Source organism: Mus caroli, unplaced genomic scaffold (assembly GCF_978045245.1).
Source record: "Mus caroli unplaced genomic scaffold, Mus_caroli_1 scaffold_12, whole genome shotgun sequence".
In the NCBI taxonomy this organism is placed as follows: Eukaryota; Metazoa; Chordata; class Mammalia; order Rodentia; family Muridae; genus Mus; species Mus caroli.
In genome coordinates this window covers 75,819,072-75,835,459 of record NW_028227267.1, presented here as the reverse complement: position 1 = coordinate 75,835,459, position 16,388 = coordinate 75,819,072, and the positions used below count along the sequence as shown (strand labels likewise).

At 42.4% G+C, this 16,388-nt stretch overlaps 2 protein-coding genes across 5 annotated transcripts in view; both read right to left on the bottom strand.

Annotated features, from left to right (window-relative positions):
* The window catches only part of Sugt1 (SGT1 assembly cochaperone of MIS12 kinetochore complex), a 40,748-nt gene extending 40,308 nt beyond the window's left edge, over window positions 1-440 (bottom strand). The window contains exons 1-2 of the mRNA XM_021181788.3: window positions 224-440; window positions 79-136 (exon numbers count right to left, since the gene is read on the bottom strand). Of these exons, the coding sequence (XP_021037447.1) occupies window positions 79-136; window positions 224-261 (96 nt within the window). The 5' untranslated portion in view covers window positions 262-440. The remainder of the gene's footprint in view (window positions 1-78; window positions 137-223) is intronic.
* A 4,602-nt stretch (window positions 441-5,042) lies between these two features.
* Window positions 5,043-16,388, bottom strand: part of Elf1 (E74 like ETS transcription factor 1) — a 103,239-nt gene continuing 91,893 nt past the window's right edge. For all 4 annotated transcript variants that reach the window (XM_021181555.3, XM_021181556.3, XM_021181554.3 and 1 more), the window contains 3 exons: window positions 16,039-16,231; window positions 13,440-13,886; window positions 5,043-7,359 (listed from right to left, as the gene is read on the bottom strand). In XM_021181555.3, the coding sequence (XP_021037214.1) occupies window positions 6,774-7,359; window positions 13,440-13,886; window positions 16,039-16,231 (1,226 nt within the window). In that variant the 3' untranslated portion in view covers window positions 5,043-6,773. The remainder of the gene's footprint in view (window positions 7,360-13,439; window positions 13,887-16,038; window positions 16,232-16,388) is intronic.

Here is a 16,388-nt window from a genome sequence, read left to right as displayed (position 1 = left end):
TAGCTTTGCTCCCAAGAAGGTAAAGCCGGGAAGAGGAGGGGTCTGTAGGGACCCAACAGTCCCAGTGAGCTCACTCACCTCTAACGCTGCCTGGGGATCCCCGTCGATCAGAGCATCTGAGAAGCTCTGGAAAAGCCTGCCAAGAAAACAACGACTTCAGCAGGTCTCTCTAATCAAGGAAAGAATAGAAAGACAAACAGCAAAGGTGAAGAAAATCACGCACCGCTGGGACGATGCAGGTCCTGCTGCAGCTGCCGCCATCCCTAGGAGTCACGAAAGCTTCTGCCTGAGCGTTTCTACCTTGGTTACCAGCTCCGCCGCCGCCCAGGAGGGGAAAACTTCTAAAGAAACCCCAACTGAGCTTCCGTCCTCCGTAGCCAATCAGCGGTCGCGCAGCATGCAGCCGCGGAAAAGGAGGCGAAGGGTGGGCAGGTAGGCGCGGGGCCGGCTGGGAAAGAGGAGGAAACGCTCTCCGGCCCCGCCCCTACCCGTGACGCGATCGAGGCCCCGCCCCGAGGGCGTGGCCATGAGTCCCGCGCCCCGCCGTGCGCCCGTCGGGGATCCGGCATGGCTTGTAAGCTTTGAAATATTGTCTCGGAGCCCACTGTAAGGTACTGGGGATCCGTGGGGAGGTGGTTCTGGCATCGCTAAGGCGTGTCACGTTAAGCTCCGTTTACTCCGGTTTTCATCATGGCTACCGCCGGCGGCCAAACTGTGCGTGACGTCACTCGTGGCAGCCCAGGTCTTTTCCGGCAGCAGAGCCCTGGATGGCGCATCAGTTCGCATGACTCTCTCCGTGGAGAACCCGGACGGCCTGGCTCGCCGGAAGTCACGTTACCGCCATGGAGGACGGAGTTTTCCGGAGGGCCTGCCAGATGCCAGAGCTCCACACCCCAAGCTTCCTTCCTACGTCGGCTTTCCAAACCTAGAAAAGCCTGTTTCACAGGCACCGCGTGGATGAAAGTGACCTATAACTAATGGTCTTAGCTTTGTGTTCTAAGTAACCAGTAAGTCCCCAGTCCCCCGCCGTCCTTAGAGCCAAACATCACACTGGGAAGTTTCCTGCGAATTCTTTGAAACTGAGTGGTAAGGGGCAACAGGAGGGAGTGGCAGTTATAGGTTCACCGGAGCAAGTAACAGAAATTTTATTTTATTTATTTATTTATTTTTTTTTTTTTTTTGGTTTTTCGAGACAGGGTTTCTCTGTATAGCCCTGGCTGTCCTGGAACTCAGAAATCCGCCTGCCTCTGCCTCCCGAGTGCTGGGACTAAAGGCGTGCGCCACCACGCCCGGCACAGAATTTTAAAATCTGCTGCATTAAGACCGCACACCAAACTTGATTTAAAAGCTCTTGATAACGCTCAGAAAGTCGTTTTACCAAGTCTGTTTTAGTAGGTGAAATGAAGTGGTCAATGGCTTCCTCAAACAAGATATATATAAGACCTCAGTCCGGAAACATGACAGTCCACGAAGAAAAAGAAATTACAGTTCAGGCATTTGTGTACATATCCCCACTGTTAAACTCGCCCACTTTTCTGAGTTTTAACTTTAAAAGACCTAAGTTTTGTCTTCCCCACTTTTCTAGCACGTTTTCCATACTGGCCAAACACCTAATTGTGCTTGCTAGCTATCATGGGTATTATAATTTTTTGTTAAAACCTCAACCTACCAATCAATCACCCCTTGCAGATGCAAAAAAAAATAACGGTGGGAGGACGTTTGAAAATACAGAGAAACTTGAGCCCATATTCAAGATGGAGAAACGGAAGTTACAAAGATTTAAGTATGTATGGGGTCATCAAGAGATGGAAGTGTGGAATACTACAAAGTTTAAAGTCTAACACATTTGCTACCTGCAGGTATATCCCATCTGTATTGTAAATGGGTGGTTTGAAGGGGGGGGGGGGGCAGGAAAGAAGGGCTGATAGAAGATAACAGGTCACAGAAAGGAATCTGAATCCACTTGTGGGAAAGGAGAAGTAGGTGGGAGAGACACTTGAGGCAGATCAGGGCCAGCTGGCCACTAAACTCAAAGAGGTGCAGGTTTCTGGTTTTAGTAAGTACTGAGAAGATCAAATTAGCTCAACTAAACTGAAGCTAAGCAGATTTGTAAGGGAAGGTAGAGAGGATCGGTTTGGATCTTTCCATTTAAGGTTGTTTTACGTTTCTGTGAACCCTGCAGAAAGGAGACTGTAAAAGGCCAGATGCAGAACGATGAGGATTGTCTTCTGCATAATGTCTTTAAAGGAAACGTTAGGTTTGTTCCGTTTGCAGTTCTTTGCATGGCTGGGTGTGAATTTCTTCTTGGATGCATTTATTGCAGACACCTTGTGCCAGTTGGCATCTCTTAATATCGTCTGAAACAAGTTTTCAGGCAGATCAATTTATAATCACTTCTTTTGTGCCATGTGTAAGACTGCCTACTCAAAGGCTCTTGAAACGTTTCTTTTAGATCGCTAACTTTCCACATTTAAGTCTACTGTTTACTCTGACAACTTTTTTGAAAGTATGACAAGGAATAAAAGTTCATTATTTTATTCTCCATACAGATACCAACTAACCCAACCCCACTTACTGAAAAAAAATTATTTCCCCTTAAACTTGATGGCATCTTCATTGCTCTATTCAAAATTCAAGGCATCTTCTTGGAAATGGAATTCCAGGCTTACCGGCACATTCATTTTGAGTTTTCTAGAGTCTAAAACTAGTTTCTGTGCCTAATAAATGACCCAGTCTTAAGTAGTTTTATTATAGTGGCACAAATGAATTGCTATCTTCCTGTTCAGTGAAAAGTTCCACTGACTCAAGTTAAAAGATTTGGTTTCGGGTCTGGTGAGGTGGCTCAGCAGATAACTGTGTTTGTTACACAAGCCTAGAGAACTGAGTTTGCTCCCCGGTACTTAGGTAAAGTGAAGGAGAGAACCAACTCCACAAAGATGCTCTCTGACCCCCTCTCCCTCTCCCTCTCCCTCTCCTCTCACACACTAACACAATTTAGTTTAGCTGAGCTTGGTGACATATACTTTTAATCTCTAGTTGTGAGTCTGAGACAGGGATTGCCAAGAGTGCAAGGTCAGCTTGGTCTGTTAGATAATGATTCAAGGTCAGACAGAGCTATACATTGAGAGCCCCCCTTGGGGGGAGAAAACTTTTCTGCAAGCTATTTATAGTATTCTAATATTATATGCCTACAAAATTTCATTAGTAGGCTGGAGAGATGGCTCAAAGGTTAAGAGCACTGGCTGTTCTTCCAGGGAATCAGAGGTTGGATCCCCCCACCCACCCACCCACCCATATGGCAGCTCATACACATCCATTAGTCTTAGGGTATCCAACACCTCCAGGCTTCAATATGCACTTCACAAATGTGGCTCAGGGTTTCTGCTGCTGTGACAAAACGCCATGGCCAGAAAGCAAGTTAAGGAGGAAAGGGTTTCTTTTACTTCCACCGTGCTGTTTCTCATGACGGTGAAGTCAGGCCAGGAACTCAAACAGGGCAGGAACCTGGAGGCAGGAGCTGATGCAGAGGCCACAGATAGATGCTGCTTACTAGCTTGCTCCCATGGCTTGTTCATCCTACCTTCTTATAGAACCCAGGACGACCTGCCCAGGAATAGTACCACCCACGTTAGGCTGGGGTCTCTCCCATTGATCACGATTCGAGAAAATGCCCTACCGCTGGATCTCATGAAGGCATTTCCTCAACTGAGGCTCCCTTCTCTGATGACTCTAGCTTGTGTCAAGTTGACACAAAACCAGCCAGTACATACATACATACTTAAACACACACACACACATACATGGAGACAAACAGGTGGTTTGAATGAGAATGGCCCCATAGTCTCATAGATTTGAATGCTTGGTCACTAGGGAGTGGCACTGTTTGGAAAACAAAACAAAAAGATTAGGATTGGGAGGTGAGGCCTTGTTGGAGGAAGTGTGTCTGTGGGGATGGGTTTTGAGATTTTTAAGGGCCGAAGCCAGAGCCAGTGTCCCTTCCTGCTGCCTTCCAATCTGGATGTAGAACTCTCAGCTACCATGTCTGCTTGTATGTTGCCATGAGGATAATAGACTAATCCTCTGACAGTGTAAGCAACACCCAAATAAATTTTTCTTTTTTAAAAGTTACCATGATCATGCTGTCTCTTCACAGCAATAGAAACCCAATACACACATACACATTCAATAATGCTTAAAGGTTATGTATCAGTCCTGACACATGTCTTAAATCTCAACACTTGGGAGGCAAAAGCAAGTGGATCCTCTGAATTCAACGCCTTCCAGAGGTGCACAGTGAGTGAGACTTTGTCTCAACACAAATGCACATGCACACATACACAATGGGTACAAATATGTGAAAAATGACTAAATTTACCAATAAGAGAGTAGGGGCATGCCATGGTCCTGAGATTTTTGTTTTCTTGAATTTTTCTTTTTCCAAGTTTAGCAATTAGTAAGAAAGCCTGTTTTGGGGCTGGGGAGATGGCTCAGTGAGAATAACCACTTACTATGTAAGCCACACGGCCTGAATCCGTATCCGTAGGACCCAGGAAGTGCTGGAAGCAGCAGCCCAGGGCCTAGAGGACCCACAGCCAGTGCTGTGCTCTCCTCTCTACTGGGTTCCTGCATGTGTATTCAGACATTTAAAAGCTGACTTAGAGCCACAGCTACTACACCACAAGTTTATTTTCTCTTTGGCTTTCTAAGAGTCTCATTTACACAGAAACTCATTTCAGAGTGCGTGTGTTCTTGGAGCAGTATTTACCAGAGAGTAACAAGGCTATGCAAGCCTGAAAGTCTGAAGTTGACCCTCGAAACCAATGGTGGAAGAAAAGAGCCAACTCCCGAATGTTGTGTGTCCCCTTAGGCATGCGCATGCATGTGCACACAGTATAAGAACCTTGCCAGGTATGGCTGTTGCATGTGCCTTTTACTCAAGAGTCTGAGGCAGGATAATCACTAGTTCTAGGACAGCACAGTGTGTCTTGTGTCAAAAAGCAAAAGAATTACAAACAAGAAACATTTGCTTGAAAACAGAAACATTGAGAACTTTTACATGATTTAATAATAACAATTAAAGATACAAAAGTGTTTAGAGGATTCCAAAATTCAAATTTTTGTTTAAATACAAATTCATTTTATAATATGAAAACATATAATATTATACCCCTAAACACAATAATTTTTCTTCTACAAAACTTTCTATACTAGAGAATTTGCAGAAAACAATTTCTTATGACATTAAATATACATTATTTACATTGAAAAAGTAATCTAAAAACTCTACTTCAGAAACTTGGATATATATCTTTGTATGCAACTTCCCTTCCCCTTTACCCACAGTAAAAAATGATCCAAATAAAAAACAGTTATGCTTTTATAATAAGTGACACAGCTATACTAGCTCAGGACTCCCATCGCTTCTTTGGCCCTCAGAGCCCTGACGCTCTTAGAATAGCAGTCTGTCATTTAGCCCTCAGCTTACTACTAAGCCACAGTTTTAGTAACTGGTCTGAGGATTAATGAGCAGAGAACTTAGGAAGAATTTATGGCAGACCTGATAGTAATTTTGTGAGGAAAATATTTTTAAGCAGTATTTTACCTATATTTACATAAGGAAATAATCTGGTCATATCTGAAATAATTTTAAAGTACAGATAATAAAATCATAAAATTTATAATAAGGAAACTTATAGATCATTTTGTCTAGTCCAATGCATCCCTTCATTTTACCAAAATAGTACAGACTAGCAGGTGAAATGGCCTGCCCACGGTTATACACCTAGGAGGTGGAGTGGCCTGCCCAGGGTTACACACCTAGCTAGTGGAAGTGTCACAAGTGTTGCCTTTATAATATCACATTTCTTTTTTTGTTTGTTTGTTTGAGGTTTTTTTTGTTTTTTTCGAGACAGGGTTTCTGTATAGCCCTGGCTGTCCTGGAACTCATTCTGTAAACCATGCTGGCCTCAAACTCAGAAATTCGCCTGCCTCTGCCTCCCAAGTGCTGGGATTAAAGGCGTGCGCCACCACACCCAGCTATATCACATTTCTTAAACTCAGGTTCAGACATTATCATAGGCACACTTAAATATTTTTGTTGTTGTTTTGGGTTTTTTTGGGAAGATTACATGTAGCCCAGGCTGGCTTCAAACTCACTATATAACTAAGGCTGGCCTTGAACTCCCGATTGCCCTTTGTCCTCCTCCCAGTGCTGGAATTACACATATATGCCAATATACTGAGCATATACATTTCAATTTATAATGATAGTTTACAAATTCGTAGTATATTCGTAGTATAACAGTCCAGCCAACTTTAAAGTTAAGCTAAGAGACATCGCAACAATTTTAATAGTATAAGTTTCTTGCACCTGAAAGAGCTAAGACTTAAATTATACAAGTGGAATGAAAATGTTTCCTATATCAATTTCCTGTTGTCTTATATTTAAGTAGTATTTTCAAACAATTCAGGAAGCTAGTACAGTGTCAAGCTAGAAAAGAAACTTTAAAAATATGATACAGCAACTGAAAAACAAATGTCAAGAATTTCTTCATCGTCCAGACCTCCTGCTCCTTCACAACCGAGCTCTGAGACATCCAGAGGAGACACACTTGGGCTCTCCTCCTTATCTAGCAAAGTCAAAAGTAACTTTTTAACAGTTATAAAATTAAGAACTTCTGTGAATTTCATCTTAGAAAAAAATCATGTTATGGTCAGACAACCGAAAAATGAGTTCAATTAAAAAAATACCCACCCATAATTCCTTTGGTGTATTAAAAAGAGTTGGGTTCTAGCAGTTCATTCTGTTTGACGGCTACCTGAGAGGAAAACCCGTTTGAACTGGATACCACCATCACATAAGGCTGGGGCTGCTGGGCACTTTTCTCAGCATCTTCATTCAAATCATCTTCAGCCTTTTTCTCCACCTCTTGCTTAAGAGTTTTTGTTTCCTGAGCTTTGATAACAGAAGTGATCACAGTGCCCGGTGGGTGTGCAACCAGCTGTGAACTCCGAGAGAAAGTCACCACAGGTGTCGTAGCACTGAACGATGGTGTGGATGCCACACTGCCCGCTCCATTGCAAATGGACTGAACATTGCTTGTGAGGACCTGCTGTACTTGGGTGGGGCTGAGGACAATTGAAGGAGAGCCTGGCTTCTGTGACTGTAGCATGACGTTTTCTTTCAGTACTGTCATGGGCTGTGATGATGGAATGGTTTGTAAAATAAATTTCTGAGACCCTGCACCTGATGATGGGTCTATGCTGGCTATAACCGTTGTGAGTGGCACTGTTACTGTATGTAACTGTTGGTTGCCAGGGGACACCACTACTGGAACCTGGGTTGAAGCCTGTATCGTCCTATGAGATCAACAAACAGAAGTGAGACAGTTAGCAAATGGAACATCCTTTAAAGCTTTAATACTGTAAAACAAGTTACTCTTAAAAGTGCATTCCGTTGCTACTTCTCTTATTTTTATCACAGCATAATTAACATCATGCCAAACAGCGTTCTAAACATTATACAGGCTTGGTGTGGTACCAGCACACACCTGTAATGGACATATTCAGGAGGCAGAGGCAGTTCGGGGCCAGCCAAAGCTACATAGAAAGCTCATGTTTCAGATGGACGATGTGTACACACCACCACATGACTCCAGGAGAGGAAGGGACCAATGCCCTAAGCAAGGCATGTACGGATGGGCCACCTGAAGCACAATGTGGACTGAAAAGCAGATTTGTTGACTCACAGTGCTCCCTCCCAGTAAATAGCCAGCGCCACAAAATTGTTTTCAACTTTTATAACATAAGAGAAAAAATGCTTGATTAACTTAAAAAAATCCTATCTTAAGAGGATTATCTATTTTTTAAAGCAGTTACTAGGATTTCAGTATCTCATAATTGGTGTCAGATCGACATCAAAGAAGTCATGAGTATAACTTCTACAAGTTCTAAGCCAACAGAGAACAAAATTAAGGCCACACTTTGGCAAAATAAAATACATATATTTTCAGCAATTTTAAATGCCAAAGCAATTTTCACAGTAATTTTTCCAATACAGGTTCTTTCTGTGTTGCCCAGACTAGCACTGACCCCATCCACCAGCAGATAGAATTATAGCCATGCACCACCCCACCCACCATAAAACTATAATCTAACATAAAATTAATGTAAAATCCAGTTTATGGAACTGTACTGGCTGGTTTTGGGTGTCAACTTGACACAGGCTGGAGTTATCACAGAGAAATGAGCTTCAGTTGGGGAGATGCCTCCACGAGATCCAGCTGTAAGACATTTTCTCAATTAGTGATCAAGGGGGAAAGGCCCCTTGTGGGTGGGACCATCTCTGGGCTGGTAGTCTTGGTTCTATAAGAGAGCAGGCTGAGCAAGCCAGGGGAAGCAAGCCAGTAAAGAACATCCCTCCATGGCCTCTGCATCAGCTCCCGCTTCCTGACCTGTTTGAGTTCCAGTCCTGACTTCCTTGGTGATAAACAGCAGTATGGAAGTATAAGCCGAATAAACCCTTTCCTCCCCAACTTGCTTCTTGGTCATGATGTTTGTGCAGGATTAGAAAGCCTGACTAAGACAGGAACTAACTGAAATAATAAGCTAACCTCATTAACCTTATTAAGTAAAACAGTTTATAAATGATGTGATGACTCAATATAATTTGAAAAGTTCACACCTATGAGATTTATAGGCTGGTTGGTTTGTTTATTTGACATAAGTCTCATAGCTTAAGCTAGTCTTTATCACGAGACCCTGACTCTGCCTCGCAAGTGCTAGGATTACAGACATATACTACCACACAGCTTAAAGTTTATAGCTGTGCTTACTGTTAGTATAAGTCAGTGGAAAACTATCTTGATTCAACTGTTCTCTCTGAATTTGGTGAAGTTATTTGGTGAAAGTTAGACTTCAATGGCACTAAATTAATCTCAATTAGCAAATTACTAAACATAAATTTTATTATGCAGTAGTTATAGGTGACCGGCATGTGAGAAGATAAGTAGGCTGCATGAAAAGACAAAACAAAAACCAAGTGCAACTTGAAAAGCCGTGGGAAGGCAGGCACAAGATGGTTCATCCAGGTGGGACGCTGATGCTTCAGTTCAGATCGCCACCCAAGGCGGCACTGGACCAGCAGTCCATGGGAGAATATTATAGGCTTCTCCTTTTCCTTTTCTTTCTTTTCTCTTAATTTTGGAGACAGGTGTAGCTCTGGTTGGCCTAGAACCAGCTATGCTGACCACACTGGCTTCAAACACAGTGATCCTGCTGATTGTTGAGGTCACAGGCATATACCATCGTGCCCAGCTTTAACAGCTCTCTAGGGAGGTGGGGCTAGAAGAGAGCAAGCATTAAGTAATGAAGATGTAGTGGTGGTAGGCAGGCGTAGGACTCATAACCATGCTGTGGTAGTATTAGGCAAACAGTGAACTTGAAAACAACCTTCAGGGCTGTTTCCAAATATGACGTTGTGCCTTCCTCTGCTGCCCATGTGAACCAGACTATCTCTGGGGAAATGAGAGTTTGAACAGGTACCTGCCCTGGACAAGTTTTTCTTAAATGGATACTTACAGGATGTGTGTGTGTGTGTATTCAATTCTTTAGATAAGACACCAAGAATCTAGACACATCTAATCCAGACAAGAGTATCAGCAACACCACTATACATAGGCAGATACCACTTTTTAAACTTATAAGACCTTCCTATACTAAGTGCTTACATAAGTCTATAGATAAAATGGCATTTGTCATCTGTCACAGAAGTCTGTAAGTATACACAGTCTCTCTACCTTGTTTACATGTAAATGCTTTGATGCAAAGGTTGACAGCCTCCTTAAGATTCACATCCTATGTGCCTAGCCATTACAATACACACTACTCTGTAAGTTCTGAGAACACCAGCTGAATTCTATTTTAATTTTTAGCTTTTTGAGACATGCACACATGTGAATATTTGTGCTTTGCGGCTTTAGGCCAACTAGAGCTACACCTGTCTCCAAAATTAAGAAAAAAGAAAGAAAAAGGAAAAGACTATGCTGTTCCAGTGCTGCCTTGGGTGGCGATCTGAACTGAAGCAGCAGCGTCCCACCTGGATGAGCCTGCCTTCCCACGGCTTTTCAAGTTGCACTTGGTCTTTGTTTTGTCCCTGTCTTAGGAACACTTAATTCTTTACCATGTACTGTCCCCATGGTGTTAGCCTTCTTTACATTGTGACACAGTGCATCTGGAAACTGCATATTGCTAACTAGAGCTATCTCTAGGTCTTCAACACTTTAGTTCAGTTGGTTTGAAAACAACCTTTTTGTGATAGGAGTCTCTCTCTCTCTCTCTCTTCCTCTCTTTCTCTCTCTCTCTCCCCCCCCCTCTCAGGAAACAGATATACTACTTACAAAATAAATATACTGTCTCAAGTGAGCAAATTCTGGAGCAATTTTCACTAAAAAAAAAAAAATTGGAACTTATAATAGTGCAGGCTTGAAATCACAACACATGTGATTGTCCACCTTGTCTCAGCTACATATCAAGTCTGTGTCTTACAATCAATGAGTTTATGAAATTCTTGGGCAAATGGATGTATCTGGAGGATATCCTTAGTGAGGTAACCCAATCACAAAAGAACTCACTTGATATGCACTCACTGATAAGTGGATATTAGCCCAGAAACTTAGAATACCCAAGATACAATTTGCAAAACACATGAAACTCAAGAAGGAAGACCAACATGTGGATACTTCATTCCTCCTTAGAATAGGGAACAAAATACCCATGGAAGGAGTTACAGAGACAAAGTTTGGAGCTAAGACAAAAGTATGGACCATCCAGAGGCTGCCCCACGCAGAGGTCCATCCCATAATCAGCCACCAAACCCAGACACTATTGCATATGCCAGCAAGATTTTGCTGAAAGGTCCCTGATATAGCTGTCTCTGTGAGGCTTTGCCAGTGTCTGGCAAATACAAAAGTGGGTCCTCACAGTCATCTATAAGATGGAACACAGGGCCCCCAATGGGGTAGCTAGAGAAATTACCCAAGGAGCTGAAAGGGTCTGGAACCCGATAGGTGGAATATGAACTAACCAGTACCCCCAGAGCTCGTGTCTCTAACTGCATATGTAGCAGAAGATGGCCTAGTTGGCCATCATTGGGAAGAGAGGCCCCTTGGTCTTGCAAACTTTATATGCCCCAGTACAGGGGAACACCAGGGCCAAGAAGTGGGAGTGGGTGGGTAGGGGAGCAGGGTGGAGGGAGGGTACATGGAACTTTCTGGATAGCATTTGAAATGTAAATAAAGAAAATATCTAATTAAAAAAAATCAAACAAAAACTGACTCCTATTATCTAAATGTGCAGGAGGAAGAGACAGAAAGGCCAAAGTTTAAGGTCACCCTCTACAATCAAATCTGAGGCCAGACTGGGATATAATATACCACATCAAAAGAAATACTAAAGAATAAGACACAATGAAGTCCCTGCAGCCACAGGAATTTCCAAACACTTTTTCTTGATAATTAAATTGTCACGTGTATCTAATTCTGTTGCATCAGGTTTTTTTCTTCAAGGTAACTACTTTTTAAAATTCCTCGGCTGCTTGTAACTAAGCAGTATCGTACTGCGGATTTATGATGCATCAGAATTTCTGAGGCTCGTTACATGACATTGAGCTTGTGTTGAAAGCTGACTCGGGTGTCAGGAAGTGACCCTTAATTGCCACAGCCACCTGGGTTGCTAAGTACTCTTCCTGCTGTACAGATGAGAAATATTCCTAATTGTTGACAGACTGGCACACTAAATAACTGGCAAGGCTGGAGGGCGGAAAGCTTTGGCAGGCATTTTCTTCCTACTGCACTACCTTGCCTTTGAGGGAAAACTACAACTTTGGGCATTTTAGAGGGTAATTTAAAGACCTTTAGACAAACTATTAGTGCATGAATAAGTAGTAAGGAAAATGGACTTCCATATTTCCCAGCAACCATTCTCAGAAAACACTTTACCAGGGGTTTTCTTTGTTATTCCTTGAACTAGCATGAAGTCAAAGTTAATGAAAACCTTTAAAGACTAAATTAAGACTAAGTCATAAATTGACTCAAAGGAAAAAACTGAAATCTTAATGATTTACATAAACCCTTTCCTCCCCATCTGGCTGTGGGTCATGGTGGCAATAGTAACCCAAACTGAAGAAGCAGTGGTTCTCCCAGACCCTCTAAAATTCTACATATAATTCATGTGCTGGAAACCCATGGCAGAATAAAGAAAGGAACCATGTGCTGACTGGTTTTATGTCAACCTGACACAAGCTAGAGTTATCTGAGAAGAGGAAACCCCTGTAGAGAAAATGCCTCTGTATGATCAAGCTGTAGACACATCTGTAGAGCATATTCTTAATTCGTGATGAGGGGCTGTTGGGGTGGGGTCAGCCCATTGCAGGTGGTTTCACTCCTGGGCTGATGGTCCTGGGTTCTGTAAGACAGCAGGCTGAGTAAGTCATGAGGAGCAAGTCATGAGGCGCACTCCTTCATGGCATCTGTATCAGCTCCTGCCTCCAGGTTTCTGCCCTATTTCCTGTCCTGACTTCATTTAGTGATGGCTTATGATGTGGATGTGTAAGCCAAATAAAACCCTTTCCTCTCCAACTTACTCTTGTCATAGTGTTTTTCCATAACAACAGTAACCCTAAGAACTATAAATATCCACTTAATTTTAGACCAATATCTCTTGCTTTATTCTAAAATCAAATGAGAATAGTACTAAATTTTTCAGAAGACCAACCTAAAAATAGGATTTTTCTTGGTCAATTAGATATTTAGCACCTTTTAAAGTCTGATTTGATTAAACCAGACTAAGAGACTTTCCAGCGTCTGGCACATTAACACCTGAAGAAGAGACCTGACTCCTGACCTTCCCACTTAAGCTTCACAAGTACTGTGAAGCAGGATTTCCCCAGGTGGTGCCATGTATTCTTCGTATTCAGTGCATCCTGAGTGTCTCAGTTGTGAAAGAAGACTCGGCGGTTAGGAGCGTGCACTACTCTTGTAGAGACAGGAATTCAATTCCCAACACTCACCTCGAGTGACTCACAGCTGCCTATAGCTCCAGTTCCAAGGGACCTAGTGTATCAGACCTTCACAGGCATCTGAGGTCAGGTACACAAAACCCCAACACAGACCACATACAAATACATGTAATTGAAAAATAAACAGAAAAGGAGCTACTGACAGAATTAGAAAACTGATATAATTTTGCTCCTGAAACAATGTTGACCAAAACCTCTGCCTTCTGCATCCTGACCCACTAGCAGCGATGCCCTCCCATGGCCTCTGCCTTCTGCATCCTGACCCACTAGCAGCGATGCCCTCCCATGGCCTCTGCCTTCTGCATCCTGACCCACTAGCAGCGATGCCCTCCCATGGCCATGAGCTCTGGTTACTGTTCCTCACCTAATACTTGGAACTGAAGAATTTGCTGTTTCCTCCTGCATGGTGCTGGCTATGGTTGCTTCTTCTGGGACAGCTTGCACTGGCTGTACTACATGAACAGTTCGGAAGAGCTGGGTAGGATAAGGAGCCTGTGAGGGCTGCACTGTCCTCAGAACTTCTGAAGGCTGTCCAACTTCCACCAGATCTTTGGGTTTTGCAGCTTTAGAATTCCCGGGCTTTAGAATTGTAGTGGCCCCTCCTTTAATTCCTGGACTTGAAGATACTCTTGATCTGTTTGCTTGATTCCGACTTGATGTGGTTGTTGACGATAAGGACTGATCCGAAGACTCTATGCTGGAACTTGGATCCTCATCATCTATGTATATAAGATCTTTTGGCATTTCTTTAAACTGATACACCAAGCGCTGACCTTCCACTTTTGCAAGAATACCTCTTTGGTAATAGTACCTAGTCAAAACAGACAATTTCATCGATATCTTATTACATCAAATATAAATTAAAATGACATTCAACAAAATTATTTTTTCCTAATCAAAACTTTAGGGATGAAGTTTTTAAATAAGGGAATTTGCTGTTTGTGGGCTTTTATTTATTTATGTATATTTAAAAAATTTTATACACAGATTAAATCCTTATGAGGGACTGAAAAGATGACTTAGCCTCCTTGCCTAAGATCCTGAGCTCAGTCCCCAGCACCCCTTCAAGGGCTGGGCCCAGCGGCCCACATCTGTGGTCCATGCTGAGGAGAGAGGCAGGCAGACCTCTCATTCACTGACCAAGCAGCTTAGTTGAATCAATGAGCTCCAGGTTCAGTGAGAGAGCTGGCACCAAAATACAACATGGAGAGCAATCAAGGAAGACACCAAACCTCTAACCTCTCACCTCTAACCTCTCACCTCCACCACATGCACCTACAACATGCCCATAAAAACACTACATATACCACATACAAGTCCTTACTAACAACAAATCTCAGCTGAATTCTTACTAGGGAACTGTGAAGGATGCTAGGAACTTCGCTTCTCTCCCTCTCTGTTCCCTACTGATAATTTGCTGAGATGATAAAATCTATTACAAACCTCAAGACATCCCTCCCTTACTAGCATGAACTCATAAAAAGTTAATTTAACTCAATTGTGCAAAATTTAGTGATTCAAATGTCAGTGGTTTTAATAAAATCAAAACTAAACAATTCTTGAAAACATATACCTATGACTTTTATGTATAATGCCCTTCCCCTGAGTCTCTCCCTCAAATGCTGGTCCTTAAGTCCACAGGAAACCCTTTCCTTAGGGCTGAAGAGGTGACTCAGCACCCACACAATGTCTAGAACTCCAATTTCAAGGGACCCAGTGCCTACCTCTGACCTAAGTAGGCATCGGATGCTCACATAATGCACAGGCATATGTGCCAACAAGATATTCATATGCATAAAATCTTTTTTTAAAACCTTAGTAAGTTCCAACTCTGCAGAAGGAGAAGGAAGAGGAGGAAGAGGAGGAGGAGAAGAAACTGTAGAAGAAGAAAAAGAAGAAGAAACTTTGAGTTGAAGGCCAGCATGGTATACATAGTACAATTCAGTCTTGGAAAGGAAAGGGGAAGGGAAAGGGCAAAGAGGGCAAGGGCAAGAGCAGGACAGAGCAGAGCAGGACAGGACAGGACAGGACAGGACAGGACAGGACAGGACAGGACAGGACAGGAGAAAAGAGGAGGAGGAGGAGGAGTTCTAACTTAAGGCTGTCAAATCACTTCTATTGGAAGTCTTTCTCACACAACCCATATCTGCAATATTAATGATACAGTCACAGGAAAACAAAACAAAAATGGGCTTAAATTTCTTTTCTCTAATATCAATATGAAGTATTCATTATTCTGAGATTCACATTTTAACATTTTCTAATTTTCTGATCTCTTTATAAGAAAAACACAGATTTAGTATCTTATTTATTTATTTATTTTATGTATATGAGCACACTGTAGCTGTCTTCAGACACACCAGAAGAGGGCTTCTGATCCCATTACAGATGGTTGTGAGCCACCGTGTGGTTGCTGGGAATTGAACTCAGGAACCCTCGAAGAGCAGTCAGTGCTCTTAACCTCTGAGCCATCTATCTCTCCAGCCCCGAGTATCTAGTTTCTGAAATGCTTGGACCCAATAGTGTCCTAAGGCTTTGGAAATATGTTTGAATTATTTTTAAACATTTACATAGACCTTACCAGTTGAACATCCAAACTTGGAAATGCCTCAAAGCCAAACTACTCAACCCTCTTATTGTTGCTCAAAGTTTCAGAATCTGGATTCCTGACTTTCAGAGTAGATTCTGCTGTTTGTATGATTAAGTATTTTCCCCAGTTGGAAGATTTAACTTCATATGCATGCTGGTTTCTGTATTTTCTGTGGTCTTCCATAAATATGATTCACAGGCTGGGGATGTAGCTCAATGTAGAATGCTTGTCTACTATACACAAAACCCTGGGTTCATTCCCCCACGGTACAAAATCAAAGAGCATAAATATGATATTTTTTTATATTTTTAAAAGTTACCTGTGTTACAATACCTGGGAAATCAATGCATTGCAGAACAACTCAGCCACATACCTGAGTGCTCTCCCCATGGTCTCGTAGTTCATGTCAGGTTTGTTTTTGTGCTTCCCCCACAATCTAGACACGGCTTTAGAATCGACCAGCTTAAAAATGCCCTTTTCTCGCTGTGTCCACTTGATGTACTTAGGACAGGTAGCTTTGTCCTGAAGCAGGGCCAGCAAAAACTCCCAAAGGTAAATTGTGTTTCCTGAAACACACCAATCGATTGTAAAGGAACAAATTTCCTTTAAAAGAACACAAACAGGCAAACCACGGGACCAAAGAGTCTTAAAAGGCCCATTCTGATTCACACAGAAATATTACATCATTCAATTAACTGATGCAATTCCTCAGTATTGGAGAAT